The sequence below is a fragment of the Fonsecaea pedrosoi genome, assembly GCF_000835455.1.
Source record: "Fonsecaea pedrosoi CBS 271.37 unplaced genomic scaffold supercont1.1, whole genome shotgun sequence".
Lineage (NCBI taxonomy): Eukaryota > Fungi > Ascomycota > Eurotiomycetes > Chaetothyriales > Herpotrichiellaceae > Fonsecaea > Fonsecaea pedrosoi.
In genome coordinates this window covers 524535-542939 of record NW_013550615.1, presented here as the reverse complement: position 1 = coordinate 542939, position 18405 = coordinate 524535, and the positions used below count along the sequence as shown (strand labels likewise).

General features: G+C 50.8%; 8 protein-coding genes across 8 annotated transcripts; 4 read left to right on the top strand and 4 right to left on the bottom strand.

Moving 5' to 3' along the window:
- Positions 1–310: 310 nt before the first annotated feature.
- Z517_00176 (uncharacterized protein) lies at positions 311–661 on the top strand (the record flags this gene model as incomplete). Its single annotated transcript, XM_013433142.1, has 2 exons — positions 311–444; positions 508–661. The coding sequence occupies 2 exons, from the start codon at positions 311–313 to the stop codon at positions 659–661; spliced, it is 288 nt and encodes a 95-aa protein (XP_013288596.1).
- Positions 662–2398: 1737 nt separating this feature from the next.
- On the bottom strand, positions 2399–3087 carry Z517_00175 (uncharacterized protein; the record flags this gene model as incomplete). The annotated part of the gene is made up of 2 exons (XM_013433141.1): positions 2399–2983; positions 3043–3087. 2 exons carry the CDS (start codon positions 3085–3087, stop codon positions 2399–2401), a joined length of 630 nt encoding a protein of 209 aa, XP_013288595.1.
- Positions 3088–3519: 432 nt separating this feature from the next.
- Positions 3520–5762, bottom strand: Z517_00174 (uncharacterized protein; the record flags this gene model as incomplete). Its single annotated transcript, XM_013433140.1, has 2 exons — positions 3520–4595; positions 4649–5762. The coding sequence occupies 2 exons, from the start codon at positions 5760–5762 to the stop codon at positions 3520–3522; spliced, it is 2190 nt and encodes a 729-aa protein (XP_013288594.1).
- Positions 5763–9272: 3510 nt separating this feature from the next.
- Positions 9273–10083, top strand: Z517_00173 (cytochrome c oxidase subunit 4, mitochondrial; the record flags this gene model as incomplete). Its single annotated transcript, XM_013433139.1, has 4 exons — positions 9273–9342; positions 9449–9607; positions 9699–9799; positions 9901–10083. The coding sequence occupies 4 exons, from the start codon at positions 9273–9275 to the stop codon at positions 10081–10083; spliced, it is 513 nt and encodes a 170-aa protein (XP_013288593.1).
- A 1985-nt stretch (positions 10084–12068) lies between these two features.
- Positions 12069–12421, top strand: Z517_00172 (uncharacterized protein; the record flags this gene model as incomplete). The annotated part of the gene is made up of 2 exons (XM_013433138.1): positions 12069–12155; positions 12206–12421. The coding sequence occupies 2 exons, from the start codon at positions 12069–12071 to the stop codon at positions 12419–12421; spliced, it is 303 nt and encodes a 100-aa protein (XP_013288592.1).
- Positions 12422–12976: 555 nt separating this feature from the next.
- Positions 12977–13931, top strand: Z517_00171 (uncharacterized protein; the record flags this gene model as incomplete). Its single annotated transcript, XM_013433137.1, has 3 exons — positions 12977–13283; positions 13345–13574; positions 13650–13931. The coding sequence occupies 3 exons, from the start codon at positions 12977–12979 to the stop codon at positions 13929–13931; spliced, it is 819 nt and encodes a 272-aa protein (XP_013288591.1).
- A 957-nt stretch (positions 13932–14888) lies between these two features.
- Positions 14889–15755, bottom strand: Z517_00170 (uncharacterized protein; the record flags this gene model as incomplete). Its single annotated transcript, XM_013433136.1, has 1 exon — positions 14889–15755. One exon carries the CDS (start codon positions 15753–15755, stop codon positions 14889–14891), a length of 867 nt encoding a protein of 288 aa, XP_013288590.1.
- Positions 15756–16364: 609 nt separating this feature from the next.
- Z517_00169 (uncharacterized protein) lies at positions 16365–17443 on the bottom strand (the record flags this gene model as incomplete). Its single annotated transcript, XM_013433135.1, has 2 exons — positions 16365–17284; positions 17347–17443. 2 exons carry the CDS (start codon positions 17441–17443, stop codon positions 16365–16367), a joined length of 1017 nt encoding a protein of 338 aa, XP_013288589.1.
- Positions 17444–18405: the final 962 nt, after the last annotated feature.

Sequence of the window (18405 nt, the reverse complement as noted above, 5' to 3'; positions counted from 1 at the left end):
CAGAATGTGATCAAGGCGGCTCCTGCACCATCTGTTGTTTCCTACGGTGTCTTTGATTCTCTTTGCCGCTTCGTCGTCGTTCAGGTCTGTGGCACTTCACTCCTTTGTGCCTCAGGATCGTCCACTCATTTGTACCACCTTTTTGTGCCTTTTGGTTGTGTCGCTCTATCTCGAAACGTTCTGCAGATATCATTCAATTTCCGCTCGCCGGTCTTCCGACATTGGAAACCCTTTGGAATATTGCTCGGGCGCAATCGCCGAAACTCGTCGTTAGACACACACCTGCTTTATCACTGAATCGTCAAGCGTCATGGCGGCAGGTGTTCGAGATCCAGCATTCTGGCGGCGGTTTTCAATGGCAGTACATTTGGATGAAGAGAAGGGAACCATTTCAGATACCAGGTCAAATTCAACTGCGTCTTCTACTGCGCCTTTGAGGCATACGTACGTTAGCGGCAGATAGCACGGAGGTTTTGGAGAGGTGAACGGACTAACGACCTTTCACAGAGATACATGGCTCGAGCGAAATCGGAAGAAACAACGTCGGACCCGAATGATAGGCTGCTTCATCGCCATCAGCTTTATACTGGCCATCGTGGGCATTGTCCTTGTGTTACTGTGGTGGGCAAAGGTTGGCCCATTCAAGGACAAGTCGTCCTGAAACCAACAAGGGAGCATGACTCTCTTGAATGCGGGCATCACCAGCAAAGAATCAGACATACCAGAAGGCCGGGCGCATGACAACTCAGATTACCACCGTTGCCCGCGAAACTTTAATATATGTACGAACCATCAACTCCCTCACTTCTGCCTCGAACGGAAGCCAGGAACTAGGAGAACAACACAAATCGATCGCTTGGCTTTTGGGACCTCTGTGGAGAGTCATGCATTCAATACGGTCAGATTTATCATCTCGAGGTGGAATCAGGAGGGACACGCCTGGACACTGGAGAGGCTAGCGTTGAGATGTGACAGCGAAGCGGCTGGGTTTGCTGGAGGTGAGCAGCTGGGGGTTTGGGGGAGCAGAGGGAGCTGGGCGAATGGAGCAACACGGAAACATGACGACTTAACGACGAACATTGATATCCCGTTACCGGCGGATCGCAGGTTGCGTCCGCCGTTGTAAGCTGCTAGACACAATGACACAATAGAGCAATTGGTAGAATCAAACTATTCCCAGTCTACACCTACACACACATATGTCCACGAACCGAACCATTCGTAGCCTACCAAACAACAGACTCTGTATTTCGAGCTGTCAATATCGACGTATGAGGAAGAAAAAGCACAAGCAAGCATAAATCTAATATCGGGTATCACGTAAAGAGCCTATAAAACTAGAATTAGGAAAAGATGCAATGGAGGGGAAACTGTCTTTTGTCCCATTCTCTTCTCTACCTGCTGAAGAGAAATTCCGCAGTGCTATGCACCCATTTCATGTCGCTGGACTGCCAGCCAGGTGCATCCATACATTACATAAAAGTACATACATGAACAAGAGAAGGATCCGCGCAACTTTCTGACCGACACCTGGATCTGGACCGAACGACTTTTGCCCTGCCGCGATGTTCCCCTTCAATCTCAACAGCCCTGCGCATGTTGCGGCACATGTGGCGCACGAAGATGGGGAGTATGGTGCGGTACGGCACGAACAGCACTTGTTTGGACGATTGCTCAGGAATTCCCTTCGACTCCCTGTCGCACCGCGGGAGGAGTATGATAAATCGGGTCAGACCGTGTGGTGCCTGCTTGGAGAGTATTGTATGTGTAAAGGCGTTTTCTGGAGGTAGTGGTATCGCTAAATAGGTATTTTCTTTTGCAAAGAGCCGCAGGAGTCCTGGCTTTCCTTCATCTTCCAGAGTCTGTCATGCAGAACCAGACAACCAAGGCGGGAGGAGGTGTTGTGTGGATGTCCCGAGAGTTAACGTGTCAGGTTGGATCCTGGCGGTGGTGGGTTCGTGATATGCATAATGTTGCCCACATGAGATGACACGGCGGAAGACTATGTAGCAAGCCACACGAGGTTGTTCTCGGACCGGCAGATCGGCGCCATACAACAACCAAATCTGTCCAGGAGAATCGGGCAAGACCTGCACGTCCTTTCGACGGATCATCGAGTCCTTTGTATTGGTGTTGGTCTGAGCCGGTATTTCAGAGATTCCTCGGTCATCATTGGAAGGCTTTTGTTGCTCAACATCCCGCAGCAAAAAGGGCTCTGCGAACAGACTCTTCAGTCAGGTTGAAAGAAGCGCAGGTAACCTTTCGAAAACAGTGATCGCGAAATATGAACCACTCCATCTCCAAGTCTCCCTATCTCCATATAACTGGGAGAAGCGACATGCACCGATAAGACAGCCAAAAGGTTGATCGCGTCTGAAGTCCGTATGCGTCGAGCTGCTCAATATCTCTTCCTTGTTGGCTCTGGACTTGGGCTCCTCGTCACACTTCTCTCATCGCGGCCCCTCATCTTCAGCCACTTTTTCGTACTGAGCTCCAGTTCTCTCTCCAGCTCAGGGCTCGGTTCTTTTCTGTGGATGAAATTGCAGAAGCCACCCCTGACGCACCCTTCGCCAGAATTCAACCTACAACAAGCTTCCCGGAAATCCGTGACCGGTGACAGCTCGCAGTAGATCGGTCGCGCTGCGTACCACCTGCTGTTGAGGGCGTCGCAGGCCGCTTGTGCCGAGTCTTCATATTTGAACCGCGCATACACGTTGCCGATCAGGTGGTCATTATTGTTATCACAGACAACCACCTCCTCAACCTCGCCGTACTTGCACATTTCGCACCAAAAGTCTTCGTAGAAGGCATCAAAGTGATTCTGCAGCTGGGAGGCGTTCATCTTGTTCTTGGGGTCGTAGGCCGGATTTTGGTAAAGATTGGGAAGAAGGATCGTCTGCGAGTATGAAGGTTTGACGTGCTTGCGCGAGCAGCGGTCGCCGTGTCGACAAGCGCCGATTTTGTAGTAGAAGGAGCAGTTGACCTGTAAGATGCGGTCAGTTCTGGTTTCTCGTAAAATTGGAGACTTTGGGAGGAACCTACTTTGTCTTGTTCTGTTCCAAAGATGGAAGCGAGATAGTTTGCCATGGTTGATGTGTTTAATAACAGTTGTGTCTTTGTCGCGATATTATCTTTTGTCAAGTGAAGATGTGACAATGCGCTTGAAGTGGTGAGTTAAATGCAGCGTCGAGGAGTATGGCAAAGATGGTTGTAGAAACATGCCATGGCATTGCAGAAATAAAGTCGCGTCGGACGACAGACATGATCACGTGCTTGAAGATCTAGCAGGATGCACGTGACTATTATAAATCCGCCACGCCTTCTAGAATTTTCTTGGCGCCGCCACTTTCAGGGGCTTCTTTGTCGCTTCATCATGACTCTGTACGGGGTACTTTGGTACCTTGTATACTTTCTATCATAATGTCGTTAAGCGTTTCTGCTATCCCCGGGGCGATGTGCATCTCTCCCGCGCGCGGTTCGACCAACATACTCCACGAATCTACATTTTGTCTATGTTTCTCAGCCGAATACGCTCTGAAAGCCCGTGATCTGGGCTGACCCTCCAGCACCAGTGGTCTTTACGCTGGCATTTTGAGCTCCGCTTTTTCCATAGAAAACGACTTGTGGAGGGCTAGGGATACCCAAGGCGCCATCCCATTGAACAACGACGGTCCCTGACGTGGATTGCGATGACAGTGTTATGTTCACCACTTCCATTCCGTTGTAGTATGGGAAGCTCGAAGTGGGATAGGTGTAGCTGGGAAATACCTCGATTGTGAGGCTAGGTTGCCACTTCTGCGTCCACTTGTTGTTGCCTTGGTAGGTGTCGCCCCGGACTACAATGCTCCCCTCACGCACGTAAACGGGGTTGGACTCCCACTCCAGGTTGACCGTGGCTGAAGAGCCGCCCTGATGGACCGCAGTCTTGTTGTAGTACTCCAGATACGCACGAGCTGTCCGGTTGCCCACCGAGGATTTGGGGAAATAGACGTCCCGCGTTCCACCTTCCTGGACGATCGGGGCCACGAAAAGGCTGTCGCCAAAGAAATAAGCATCAGTGGTATCGTACACCAAGGTGTCGTCTGGAGTTTCCAAGAACAGAGCACGCATGACAGAGATACCGGTCTGCGTCGCCTGGTAAGTGAAGGACTTGATGTACGGTATGAGCGCATGGTGCTCATTTGCGGTTGCTTTGAGCACCGAGACAAGTCGCGTTGGATATGGAGCATACCACGGGGTATGGTTAGTGCCGACCATGATTTCATACACCGGCGAATAGGACGAAAAATGCATCCAGCGTGCCCACAGCTCAGGCGTAGGTTGGTCCGCAACGAGGTTAGGAGAACGTACATATCCCCCGGTATCGGAAGACCAGGTAGAGAATCCGAGCAACGAGGCTCGAATACCAGAAGCAATGCTGTAGCGGAGACCGGTGAAGTTTGCATGAGAGTCGCCATTCCAAACATTGGTCAGAGAACGCGAACGGTCAACGACTGACCGGGCGAAACTGTAGAACCCGGACTTGCCCCATTTGTTGGCCATTACCGTTTCGCAGATCTGTTCGAAGAGTCGCATCTGGATATTTTGTTCCCAGACTGATTCATCAGCACACGACAAATGGCAGCCGCCGTCTGATCAATTTGCTTACCTGGCATCTCCCCTTCCTCACCACGATCAATCTTGAACCCTTTGACTCCGACCGACGGGAAATATGCCATCTTGTTGAGCACGTACTCATACGCGGCAGGAATGGACAAGTTCAGGGCTGGTCCGAGGAAGAACTCTGGGTTAATACCGGGGAATAGCCATCCACCAGCAACCGACGCATTGTAGAGCTCCGTGTCCAAGAACGCACGATTAGCCGCCCATACTTGAAAGTCAAAGCCCCAGTTGGACAGATTCGCAATGAATTCTCTGGGTGTAGGGTAGTAGACTGGATCAAAGTCGAAGTTCCCCCACGAATAGTTTCCTGTGCCATAGGGCCTGTCCGCAAACATGGAGGTGGCATGGATCTGGTTGGCGTAGAGATGATCGATGACATCGTAGTAATTCTGCTGCGCATTGGACACGGAGCCATGGAAATCTGTCTCGAAATTGTCGGACCAGAAAGTCGGACCATACCCCGCGTCCGGAGGCATGGTGATGCGTGCCGAGAGTCCCGTATATGTCTCAATAATCGACTTGAAATCTCCCGGAGTGGTTGCCAGTATAATGTAGTATGTCAGACTGCTGGTGTTGAAGATGAACTGTGCTTGAGCCGGAGTAAATTGAAAGGATCCCATATCTAACGTGTCAGCATAGACTCCGTAGCCAGCACTGCTGTAGAACGCAGGCGCTCGCGCGTTGTCCCAGTTAACGCCGAGCGCGTTTCCAACGCCTTTGAGATCGAACTCCACGCCATTGTTGGTCAGAGAATTGTTCCAGGGGTACTCCCAAACGCCATAAAAGCTTTCGTGAGGGCCAGCTGTAAACTGTGCCCCTGTAAACGCGACGCTAGAGTTGTACTGAATTCTGACGACGTTGGGCTGGACGAGGGACCAATCAATAAGGCCTCCGCTGTTGGCGACCACACCATCATTGGAAGCAGATACTGCCTCTGCTGTGTTGTTTGTATCGCCGCCGAGAATAGCTTTGTTGACCACTGTGATACCTTGGTCTGATGTGACATGCAGAGAGAATGGGTCGGTGCCTGAGATAGAGACAGACACATCAGCTAAGACCAACCCCAAAAGGCCGCAACCCAAGGATAGCAACGGCCACATGTTGTTAGCACGCTGTCAACTCTCTTCTTTCGCGTTCGTATGGAGTGGTCGAGTTTCTCTTCCAGAAATCAAATTTGTATCGAGGCCGCATTGTGCCTTTGTACTTGACATATGGAAAACACTACACCGAATACCGAGGCAGGACTTGGAGGTATCCAGCCGTACCAGCCCCGAATGCTGCATCAGTTGTTTCTCCATGTTAAGAAATGCAATATAGCCTATTTGTTTTGCTGCAGCCAGGCTAGAAGAGGCAACAGATCGTCACGGCAAGCATAAACCGGTTAAGGAGCAATATTTCCATGATGTATAAGTGTGGGGAACCCTGTACAATGCGGAGCAATGTAGATCCTTGTTCGGGGGAGAACGACGGTGTAAAGGGTGGCTCCACTGCTCAGCAGAGAACAGCGACGTTTGATGTCTTCCCACGCATTTCATTCCCAATTAATACAACTAGATCTTGAGAGGGGGGAGGAGATTCGTTGGATGTTGACGGGCATGTCATTTTGGATTCAAATAAACTGTCTACTCTTCCTCGTTAGCTGATCCACATCGAAATGTAAGATGCCATGAAACAGGATGGGGAAGGTGTGCTTGCAGCGCAGACTTTACCCTGCAACTCGACAACTGCGAATTTACCCTCATCCGCGATTTCACCATAGAGGATGTCTGACAGCGGTCGCGGAACATTTGAACAGAATCTCTCCCTCGGCAGCCTCACGAATACATTCACCGCCTGTAACATATTTAGCCATGAAGATATTGACAATAGTGAGACCGACCCCAGGGATACACGAGCCAGGGAGGCAAGACTCGCAAATTGAAGCATCTAGATCCTGCACCAGGCCGCCACTAAATATCGGCTACATGTCTCATTCAAAGGGGCCTTTCACAGGCTGGTATGAAGCTCAATGTTTTCCGGCGAGAGAAACCGCGAAAGACAGACATTGGCCACTGTGTGTAGCTGTATTTCATTCGCGGCGGAAGTCATCAAGTTGAAAAAGTCGACAGACACACTGGGCGAGAAAATTGTTGATGGAGAGGTGAATCTATCAATTGATTCATTCTCCTGGTAAAGGTGCGGCACAACTTCCAGATATTGTACACACACCAGCAGCACCACACATTCACGGCACCTTCGAAAATATTGCAAGCCATGCATGGAAAGGAATACAAATTCAACAATTGATTCTGCCAAGGAACCTGTGCTGGAGTGCCCCTGGCCTGATGAGGGAAGTATCAATCAATCACACAAATATGGCTGGCTGTGCTCTGTCTGTTTACGACGTCTGGCACAATAGCGTGTGAATACAGGAGTTGAACCCCCAGCCTACCCAAAAAAATTGGGAAGACCTCGGGATAGTTGTAGTTAGGGAGCCCATAGGAGAGGTTAATCTGGAGCTCTAAACTACCATTGTTGCATTCAGGAGTCGAAGCCGTTGTATCACATTGTGATAGCCCGTCCCCAGGGATATTGGATATCCCTGGTACTTCGTTACATCGCTGTATGAACGCCGATAGAGTAGAGGCGGCAGATTGGGGATATCCGTTCGCTTCGGTCATCCTTCATTGATCTTCAGATACAATTCCGGAATTGTAAAATATGTGTGAAGAGAATGGAGATGTGAACATACCAGTAGTGGGGCCAACGCACTTTTCAACGGGAAGGTCACCCAGGCGGTCACTCGCTCATGTGATGTTCCAGCTTCACACTGTTGACGTGGAGACCTTCTGATTTCGCTGAAACATCCCCTTTGACAGTCCATCGCGCTCAGATCAACGCTCAAGAGAATCAGCGAGTCCGTTATCATGCTCTGCCACATGTTGCAGTAATAGCAAGGACAAGTGGGTTTTTCGGTCGAGTATGAGAGCAAGAATGGAGGCATCTCCGGTACATACCGTCTCCCGGAAACATCGAGAGAATATGAGCCCTTGGGGCTCGAGAAATGATGTTGTGAGATTGATAGAAAGAAGAGAAAGTAAGAATTTTGCGACTCTCCAAATCATCGGCTGTGGAATGTTGTTGTGACAATCGCTGCCCGAGACACGTCACTGACTGTTGCCTACTATTCATCTGTTGATCGTGACGGTGTCACAACAGCTTGACAGATGGAGGTGAATACAAAGTTTGGAGGTGAAAATGCTGCCTGGCAACATGAAGACGAAAAGGGGGTGCCAAGAACGGGAGTCTTGGACTACGTCAGAGGACAAACACCCTCCGAGGATTGCTCAGCAACTATCCGACGTGCCGACCTCGCCGACTCCTCAGCCACCCAGCCTGTTGATGGAAGCGATCAGAGCTCAAAATACTTGATGGATACGAAGTATTCTGTTAGGTAACGACTGCCGAATCTGCAGATCATCATCCTTGCTGTGTGGGCAAATTGAACACAAGCTCGTTTGCTATCCTGGTGTTTGTTGATGTCCCACCCTGCAGGAGGCATCCAAATGGTCAGACTGTGATATCCGCGTCGAGGGACATGATCTCTACCACCCTTACAGCTCCTAGAGCTCTCAAGCTTCTTCTACCTTTGGACTTGTGAAGTCCTCACCGGCAGAATCCCCGTGAACACGGTGAAAGATAGAAGCATAGGTTCTGGACAGCTACATTTTATCCCTACAAGGTCAAAAATTTCTGTCTTCATCTCCTTTTCATTCTGTTCAATAAATATTGTTGATAAAGTATCTCTCCGATATCGTCCCTAACCTCTCTTCTCGGCTTGCTTTGTTTATCCGCGATATCGACTGCTTGAATAGCTTGACCCTAACCGTACCTGTAAATCCGAGAACAAGCTAATACAATTTGTGGTAATATTCTCGGACAGTATTCCCGGACAGCTTCGATCGCGGGCTCACATTTTTCTCCCAGCTTGAGGGCGTTATAACCTCCACAAGGGCCACACAGCAGTAAATTTACAATCCCAGAATTTGCAGGCGTAAAAGCATGGAGGGAAAGTCCAAGTCACACGATTTTGTTTCCACAGTGTTCTGCTGTAGCCTAAACTCTCAGTGCCGGCCGTAACAGTGCTACTATTTCCTTATAAACGCACAAGAGACCATCACTAGACAGTGTGCCCGTACGTCTATACACAATGCTGAGCAACTGTTTTCTTTTTTTCAGCCTGACACGTGACTGTGGCTATGACGAGGCTGAACGGCGGTGTTTGCGGCTTGTAAAAAGTGGTATGAGCTCTGAAACCCACTGGCCAATCATCATCTTCCCGAACTTCAATCGCAGTTTCGACACTTTGGACCTTTGACCTCTGTGCTCTTACAACTCCTCCCCCATCGACTCTCACCTCATATCTCAACGGCCTCCACCATGTCGGTAGCACGCGCAGCTTTCTCTCTCGCTAGGCGTGTGCCTATGTCAGCTGTCCGCGTCGCTCCCCGAACATTCACCACCATCACAGCTCGCCGTATGTGTAATTGAACCCTCGAAGCTTCGACGATCTACTCGGAGAAGCTGTTTCGACACTGACTGCCTCATCGGAGCTCGACTGACTGATATGGATGTCTACAGGAGCAAGCAAGTTCGATCCGAAGCCCGGCGATCCGGAGGGCAAACTTCTTCCTTTTGAAGGTAAGGATCCTCATGAGACGGCCTCAAGAGTTGAAGACCTTGTACCCCAGAGAAATTACAAGTGCAAAGGGAAAACATACTGATCTTGGCAACTCTGCTTCTCCAGAAATCAAAACCGAAGCCGATCTCCTTCCACCTGGTGCCGCGCCTGGTACCGTCCCTACCGATCTCGAACAAGCAACCGGTCTGGAACGTCTCGAAATCTTGGGAAAGATGCAAGGCATTGACATCTTTGACATGTCACCACTCCCGTCGGATAGAATTGGTATGTGTTCTTGAGAAGGGCCAGCTCCAGGAGAAATGGAGCGACGGTTGTGTTCCTCGACCAAACACGCTTACAAGATTGTGTTGTTCAGGTACATTCGAGGATCCCATTGCAGTGAAATCAGCTGGAGCCGAGTACCAGGTCGGCTGCACTGGCTCTCCCGCTGACTCACATAATGTCAAATGGCTCGTGGTATGTCGCACCTCTTTCCAATCCTCTATCGCGCTCTCAACGCCAGCCCACTCAACCGTAGATTCTGACTAACACCTTTTCTCTTCTTCCTCCCTGATCAGATGACCCGCGACCGTCCCTTTGAACGGTGCCCGGAGTGCGGGAGTGTCTACAGAATGGACTACGTCGGAGCGCCAGACTCTCACGACGACCACGGCCATCACGGCGATCACCACCACGGTCCCACCTACGAAACACCAAAGACCATGGCCGATTTCGTCAAGCCAGAGTACTGGTACCGATAAGCAGAGGAAGCGTCAAGATTTGAGGGCTGGTGTAGCGAGCGAAGATGTTTACTGGGGGAAGAAGGAAAAAAACTGTACATAAATGAGGTTGCAAGGCTAGTCGCGGTGAGAGGATCAATCAATCCATGTGCACTTTGCCATTGAGGACGATCATGGTATATGCTATGCTATGCTATGCTAGTTTTGTCTTCGGGTTTCCCTTTATGTCAGAGGTTGTCTCCCCCAGTCGCGCCATACCACACCGTTCACCTGTCCTTTGGGCATGGCATGTCCCGTTTCAGGATCTCCTTCACGTCCTATGTCGTGTTTTTCAAAGTTGTAAACTTCCCCTGTTCCAGCGTCTGATCTCCCGTCCCCTGCCGTCAACCCCAAGCCATCACTTACGACCGAAACGCCAGCCGCCTTCAGCCTTGGATGTACATACCTAGGTAACATGGCGCGCGTAAAATACTCGGGTATCTAGTTTCGGTGTCGGATATTGGATATCAGCAAATGTGGACGGGTTGTCAAGACGTTGATAATCGAGTGGAAGTTCAGGGAAGTATTTCTCAGAGGAATATTTCTCTTTCGGCCTAGGTTTTGGTTTGGATTATCTACCAGAAGACCCTCTCGAGGGGTCAGGCACGCCACGCTTATGTCTTCTTGTCTTTCTGTCTGTCACGTATCATCTGGGCGTGAGATGGGCGGAAAAGGGAGAGAAAAGACCTATATGTGTGACGCCTTGCTTGCTTGCTCCATCTATTTGCGAACTGTTTGGCCAGTCATCCGTTCGTCGACACCAACGAACGACCAGCTGCCCGGTTGAGATATCCTCCTGCTTATCCTCCTTGTCCAGCTACTGTTCGACACCACCAACGCGATTGTCTTGTTTGCTCGACGGTGCTTTGGTTTGCCCGCCTTCTCGACTGCCAAAAATGTACCAGTCTGTGCCCTCTTGGTTGACGCCTCAAATGGGGGTCTGCAGAGATGATCGCCGGTGAAAGGGCGGGTGTACAAGAAAGATGACAGCGGCAGTCACTTATTGGTTGGCAAGGATAATGTCTGGGTCAGGTTTATACCGTTGAATGACATCCTGCGCGCTTTGGAGGGGTATAATGCGGTGCTCGAGAGGCGCCGCATGCGCTCTGTTTTCGCAATATCCTTGAACAAACCAACGTACGGTGGCTAGCGACTCCAGGAGGACGTTTTTGCTTCTTCAGTCGAACGTTCGCTCTATACCGAACGAAGAGTTCATCTCAAGTCCTACTTTTCAACGATTCCCGATTCTCGCACCCCTTTGCACCAGTTCCTAAGATTTAGGCACACATAAGTTCAGCATGTGAAGTGATGTGGACTCTTGTCTCAGGCAGGTTCTTGTGCCCCCTTTTGGTAATGTCTTGGATTTTGCAATAAAGTAAGCCCAGGTCCTCACTTCGAAAGCCTCGTTCATAATGAAGTCAGCCCAGGATAACTGTGGAAAGCGGGTTGAGGGGGCCTTTCGTTGTTCTTGTCTCTGTGTTTGGAACCTTTTCTATCCGCTTCATTTTTTTCACCAACGGGGATCAGGGCGTCAGGGCGTCAGGACAAACCGGCATACCTCGCAAAAGGCTGGTTGACTGCCACCAGAAGGTTACTCACGGCAGTTCCTTCCCCGTTGCGATTGCGGCGTAGGTTGTTCGCACTGGAAATCTACTCCTTTGATGGAGCACCTAGCCAGATGCCGTTGCTCTTTATCCTCCCAACCGCGGTGAATCGCTCCATCTTATGATTGTTCAGCCCCTCTGTAGACCATTTTCGTGAACAATGCCTGCCTCCACTGAAACAGACCTTTGACTGCCTTGGATGCCACCTTCCCAGCAAACGAGGCAGTGAATGAAGCTGCCTTCGGTGTGAACGGTTCATAACCCCGCCATCATCATCAGGATGCATCCCCTGGACGCCGGTGTAGAGGACAAGTCGTGGAATGGCACCGGAGTAGCCCGCCAAAGAAATCCAGCAAAAATAGAATGTCTTCGAACCAGAAACAGTCCAAGATTGGCAAGAAATGGAAGCGCCCACACTCAAACATACAGCTCGTCCAAGGAACCGTGCAAGTATGCGAATATTCTTCCATGAGCTGTGCCCGTTGCTAACATGGCTCCAGGAAACCGATATCATCCGACCTGAAGGGTATGGCGATGACTCGTATAGAGACTATGACAAGACGAAAGAGAAACCAAAACGGGACGAGAGCAAGGCTGCCAAGAAAGGGATAGGGATCAAAGCGAAGGCCTGGGGCTGGGCCAAGAAAGGTTGGTCTCGGATTCATGGCGATGGGGAACGCAGTACCGAGACTGGAAGTCTGGAGCAGCGAGCGTGAATCATATCGGCGGTATCATGTACTGTCAGCTGATGAAAGGGGCCGGGTAAGAAATGTAGACCTAAACCTGAGGCGGTGCTGTGGATGAGAGGTCACCAGGGGAGGACGGCATGTACATCTTGTGCGACGGGAATGTGTCCAAGGCTCGAGATCGAGAGTTAGCCTCGTGCGACTGACGGTGTGTAACAATGCACCATTGCAGCCTGTGTCAAGCACGACAATCATGGATATCTCTTTGGGCTTTTCCTGTCTTCGATATTGTCTTCCAGTAAAGCAAAACGTGAATTATAACAAGTAGTTGCAACTGGAGCCACGATATGCCAGTCGACGACCTCGAGAAAGGAACTCATACCACCGATGAGTGTCCAGAGAGTGTCAGCAGTGAGTCCATCTGACACATTCAGAGACAGAAATAACAGAATGAATAGATTGGAGTTGCTTGCGTCGCTTCGTCAGTATAAGTCGCCATCTCCAGCAGCAGAAACTTGATAGAAAGGTACCGGAGGAGGAAAACACCGACGTCCGCGCCCGTAAGTGCTGCCAGAGGTCGTGATCATGTCTCTGATGTATGGGTTATTAGTCGAGTGTGCAGTCAGAGGATGGCCGAGAATAGCGACCGTCGTCGACAGCGATCCCAACTTTATGATCTATCGCCGATTCGGATTCCTGAGAACGCGGCTGCTGTTGTGGCATCAAGACATCCTCCGAGAAATGGAGTCCCGGCTCGATTACCAGGACATGCAGGACGCCAGGTCGGCGAAGACACGACGATACCTGTCGAACCGGGACGGCGACGACATGCGAACCCCAGCCGTGCGTCGAGTCTTGTTCCAGGAGCTCGACGCGCAACTGAAGGCTTACGGTGTGCCATTTGCTTCGCCTCGATGTATTTGAAATGGAACGAGCTGACCATGGCAGTTAAGACGATCTTTTGGTGCGCTCCGCAACACTGTATCAGTGGCAGAGACCTTGCGACGAAGACCGCGCGAGCATCGTCAGTCTGATCCACAATGATGGGAGCCTCGCAAACAGGGACCGCAGCTGGATCAGGAAGATCGACGACCTGATCGTGCTCGGTGGAGAGCCAAACTCTTCCTGGGTCCATGGCCTGGTCAGCCACCTCTTTACATGGACCAGCAGGTCCTTGGTCCGAGTATGAACCCCTCCTTCCACCTCTCTGTTATCGTCCCGAGAATCCGGGAGGCCGAGACTGATGTGGGCAAAATAGTGTTTGTTACGCAACAAAGTCCAGAACCGGAAGCTCGAGGGTTCGACCATCCATGTCCAACTGTTTGAGAGACAGCGATTCAACCGGGTCGTCGGGTTCCTGTACACCATCGCCATTGCGGCCCTGATCATGGGCCCAGTCCTGGTCCTCTACAGGTTGAGACACCTCGACGGGTACGCGCAGAACTCGTTGGCGTTTGCCTTTACCATCGCGTTCGCATTGCTCTGCTCCACGGCGACGGCTGCAAAGCAGCACGAGATCTTTGCGGTGACTGCGGCGTGAGTGCATCGCATCGTGTTGACCCTATCTTGAGTAAAATGACTGACTCTTTGCAGCTATTGCGCCGTCCTTGTAGTCTTTACCTCTCAGAACACAAATGTTGATGCACAGACTCTGCCCACGACGGTTCCACAGTCATCTTCATGAGCGATGGCTGGGAATAAATGAAGAGTGACCATTTCAGTCCGGAAGTCTTGTCTGTCTTATTCTGATTTGGGAGTAACTGTTGAGGGACATTTTGTATTGGAGAATGGAGACCACTAGTGCGTATCTTATGACCTTATGTGCCGAGCCTTGGATGGAGGGTTAATATTAATGCACTTGGGTCGTGGGGAAATTTGAGGTTTGTCCACGCGGAGCCTCTGAACAGCGTCGTGTTTGGAAATGAATTAATTCGGTTTTTCTTCGCAATAGTTGAGTTCAGATCCCGGTATCATTGACATAGTTTTCTTCAGAGGCGGAATACAAACTGATGAGCTGTAAAGGTGGAATTTGTGGGATTCTAAGAGAATGATTGTGTCTCCAATGAGAGCACCGAGATGCATCAACATGCCGCAAGACATTAAGAGTGCCAGAGTGTTAGCAGAAGGTGGACTAAGAGTAGCCTTATAAGTCTTCGCTCAGGCAACACACCGTTGTAGAAGGCTCTTCTTTATAGACCGTACCCCCGAAGAAATCTCAGAGAAAATTGCTATCGTGCGCTTCGCGACACCCAGAAAGACGCTCACTTTCTCGCATTGCAGGAACAATGGGGGAAAGTAAATACTTTAATGAATGACATCTCAGTTATAAAGTACATTCGAGGCCTTGAACACATACCAATACAATAGACAGGACTCAAATGCCACCACGCTCACTCATGTCAAGCTTTCTGCATGCTACATGCGGTGGGCAGGTAAAGTAGCAAACTGGGGCTGCTGTCCGAGCACTCGTTGGTGGCTACCGTTCCGGTTTGAGCATCTAGTCGTGGCTGGTGGTTGGATCCCAGGCGCAAGGGGCATATGAGTCAGGAAAATGAAGGCTTTTCATATCTTCTTCGTCAAGCTCAAAGTCGTAGATGGCGGCGTTCTCCTGGATTCTGCTGGGAGTGACACTCTTGGGCAATGGTACATACCCCTTTTGTAAGCTCCATCGTAGCAATATCTGTGCCCACGTCTTCCCATGTTTCTCGCCAAGTCGTTTCAGAACTGGCTCATTGGCACGCTCGCCGCGGACGACGGGACAGTATGCTTCGACGACGACGTTCCGCTTGCGACACCATTCCACAATGTCGTCGCGCGGAAGCCACGGATGGATTTCCCATTGACCAACGTCGATGGTGCCGCCAACTCCAGAGGTCTTGATGTACTCCTCCAGCTCGTCCAGATGATGTACACCATAGTTGGAGACGCCAATGGATCGAATCTTCCCGGCTTTCTGAGCTTCGGCGAGCGCTTTCCATGCGCCGCACCGGCCTTCTTTGCCACCGTACGGAGAGTGGATGAGGTACAGGTCAATATAATCGAGGTTGGTCTGAAAGAAGGATGACTCAATCGACTTCTTTGCCGCCTCGTAGCCCATACTCTTCGGCGGGACTTTGCTGGTGAAGAAGATTTCTTCTCGCTTCAGCCCAGAGCCGCGAATAGCATCCGCACAGGGTTGCTCGTTGCGGTACGCGCGCGCGGAATCAACATGTCGATAACCAACGCGAAAGGCATGCAGCGTCACCTCTTCGCACGTCGCCGCAGGAGTCTGGTAAACACCATAGCCCAGAGCAGGAATCTCGTAGCCGGAGTTCATCCGGTACCTGGTGTTGATGTCGAATTTGGTGGGGACCTGGGTGGCCATTGTCCGTCTGTTTCTCTCGAGCGGAGCGATCTTCCGGAGGATTGTTTGTTGGAAACGAAGGGTACGTCCGCTCAAGGGTGGCATTTGTAGACGAGGAAGAGGAGCGATAAGCCGAGATGATCAATGGAATGATGGGTGGTATTATCAGCAGATGCGGAGATGTTCACGCAAAGGGTCAATTACTCTGTCAATTGTTAATTAGGCTGGCACTGGCAAAGCTGGTTCGGGAAATCACCGAGCCTTTAATATTATTCCTGTCTGACATGGGATTTCTTGCAGCGATGGGCGCGACACTGAAATGAATCCGTCTATTAGGTTCGCGGATGCTTCTTGAGTTGTTGATCTTGCTCAGAGGGCACATTGTTTCTGCGTCTCTCAAATACACGTGCATCTACCCAGATATACAGCTACTCGCTTGCTTGCTTGCCATTCAACACCTTCACCGTCAAAGAGAATCAGATAGAGCGCTAAACTCGCCTTAACCCTGCAACGCCTTCGAACTCGAGATTGAGCATGCAACCCCCTCGGCTATGTATAGATCAAAATCCCACAAGTCTGCTAAAACATGGCGACAGAAAAGAAAGAGTCCATGTTATACATAGAAATGCTTTACAGCCGTGACGACGAATCCTCGCGCCAATCTTCGCCACTGTTCAACACCTTGTTTCCGGGCTCATCTAGCCTAGGGACGTCATCCTCGTCGTCCACAAAAGTGTCATCTTCCAGCATCGGATTGGCTTCGGGGTTCGACGACTTTGATGCCCGTTTGCCCTTATCATGGTCCTGTAATGTGTCGTCCGCCGAGATAGATATGCCTCGTGGACCCCAGCGGTTGACCTTCGGTTGCTGAGGGTTCTCATTGTTCTCGTCGTCACCAGCTTCTGTGTCCTGTTCCGGTGTTGGTCGGGTAGGGTTGATGACCCTGTTGACCAACCAGCCTTTCCGCAAGTCCTCTGCATCGACGATGCCACCGCCTCGCAGCTTGACTCTTTGCCTCGTCCAATAGACCCACGCGAAGTCTATATAGAACGCAGTTTGAACAATGCCAAAGATGACCGAAATGGCATCAGGTTTCGACGGCGTGAAAGCCCGGTAGATCCAATTGAGAAGATAGAATGCTCGGTAGGAGCCTAGAGTGACGAGGTAGAAAGAGTCAATGACAGTCGGGACGGTGGTCTGTCGGAGGAGGAGAAGCTGCGGGAGAACGCAGACGGATTCAAGGATAATGGAAAATGTCCACAGGACTTCGGTAAAAGTCGTCCGGCGCGGTCCGTTAAAGGTCAAGCAGACCAGAGGAGCAGCAAGCATTGATGCTGCGGTGGCATAAGCACCCCATTTCCAGGCCTTTTCTCGCTCGCGGGTCCGCGCAAAGACTCGAGTCATCAAGATGATGATATAAATTGAAGACCAGATATAGAAGTTCTTGAGAATGAAATTCCACCATGATGCAGACGGCGGGACCCAGAACAGGTCGAGATAACGGGTGACGAAGACGGCAATATAGAGGATTTGGGTCAGCAAAGAGACGCCTGCGGGCTCGTTAGTTTGACTTGTTCAGTGAGGGGCGCTCAGACTGTGTGATGAATCTGACCTTCGGCACTCTTGTTGGAATGGATGGCCCAGATGAGGATACATTTGGAGGCGGTATGGGACACATCGCCCAGGATGCGGAAGATATTCATGTTCATCGTTGGCGAATCGACATGGCCAGAGAGAGCAGAGTGACTATCGATTCAGGCTCGGACCCCGAGAAATGGCAGAGTGACAGAGTGTGATCCTGCAAATCTAGGTCCCTTGTGAATCGAGAGTAGCAGAACCCAGTCCAACAACCCAATATTGCTTTCGGGGAGGGGGAATTGGTCCTGAAGTGTGAATTGAGGCTGCCTGCGACGGTTGAAACGCGGCTCGACGGGAGAGGAGCAACGCTGAGGCTGAATGTCTTGGCTTGCCAGCGCGGTGCGTGGCTGGCCGCGCACCACGCTTGCTATAGCTTGGGGCTTCGAAAGAGGCGCTGCTGGTTGCTGCTTTTAAGCCGCTCTGCGTACCTACCTAGTAGAGAGTATCCTTGTGCTGAGTACGTTCGTACTGGCCTCGAATTCTGCTGTTCTTCCACCATGTCTACTGGTAAAGATCTGCCAAAGGAGATAAACGCCTGTCAATGTCCTCTGACTCGTCTATAATATTAGCGGAGCACCATTTATTTGTGACAGACATCTCCATTTCCCGCACCAGAACGCAGCAGCTGTGAAATACATCCTGTCGATTCCCCCAGCCGATATCCTGACCTCCCAAGACCGTCGACAATGAGCTCGGAATCACCCCAGGGAAACTGGCGCGAACATGAATCGACGTCCCAGGGTTTCAATTAGATCGACCATCTTCGATGAGTGCTGGGGCAAGCTATCTTGAAGAACACAATCCTAGACGGCGAGAAGCCTTGGGACGCAACCCCGCGCAAGCTCGGTAATTTGGTCAAGTCGCTGGGGATGCGGATCTCGTGTCATGCAGCCACTGCGGAAAATCGGGGGAATCAAACCCCCCAAAAAGCAACGGGCGACGTCGGATCTAGTGACGAGGAGGTTTCCATTGTTGCGAGTCTTCAATACGGACTTGACCTTCATGTGTGCGAGCATTCGCATGGATACTAGCT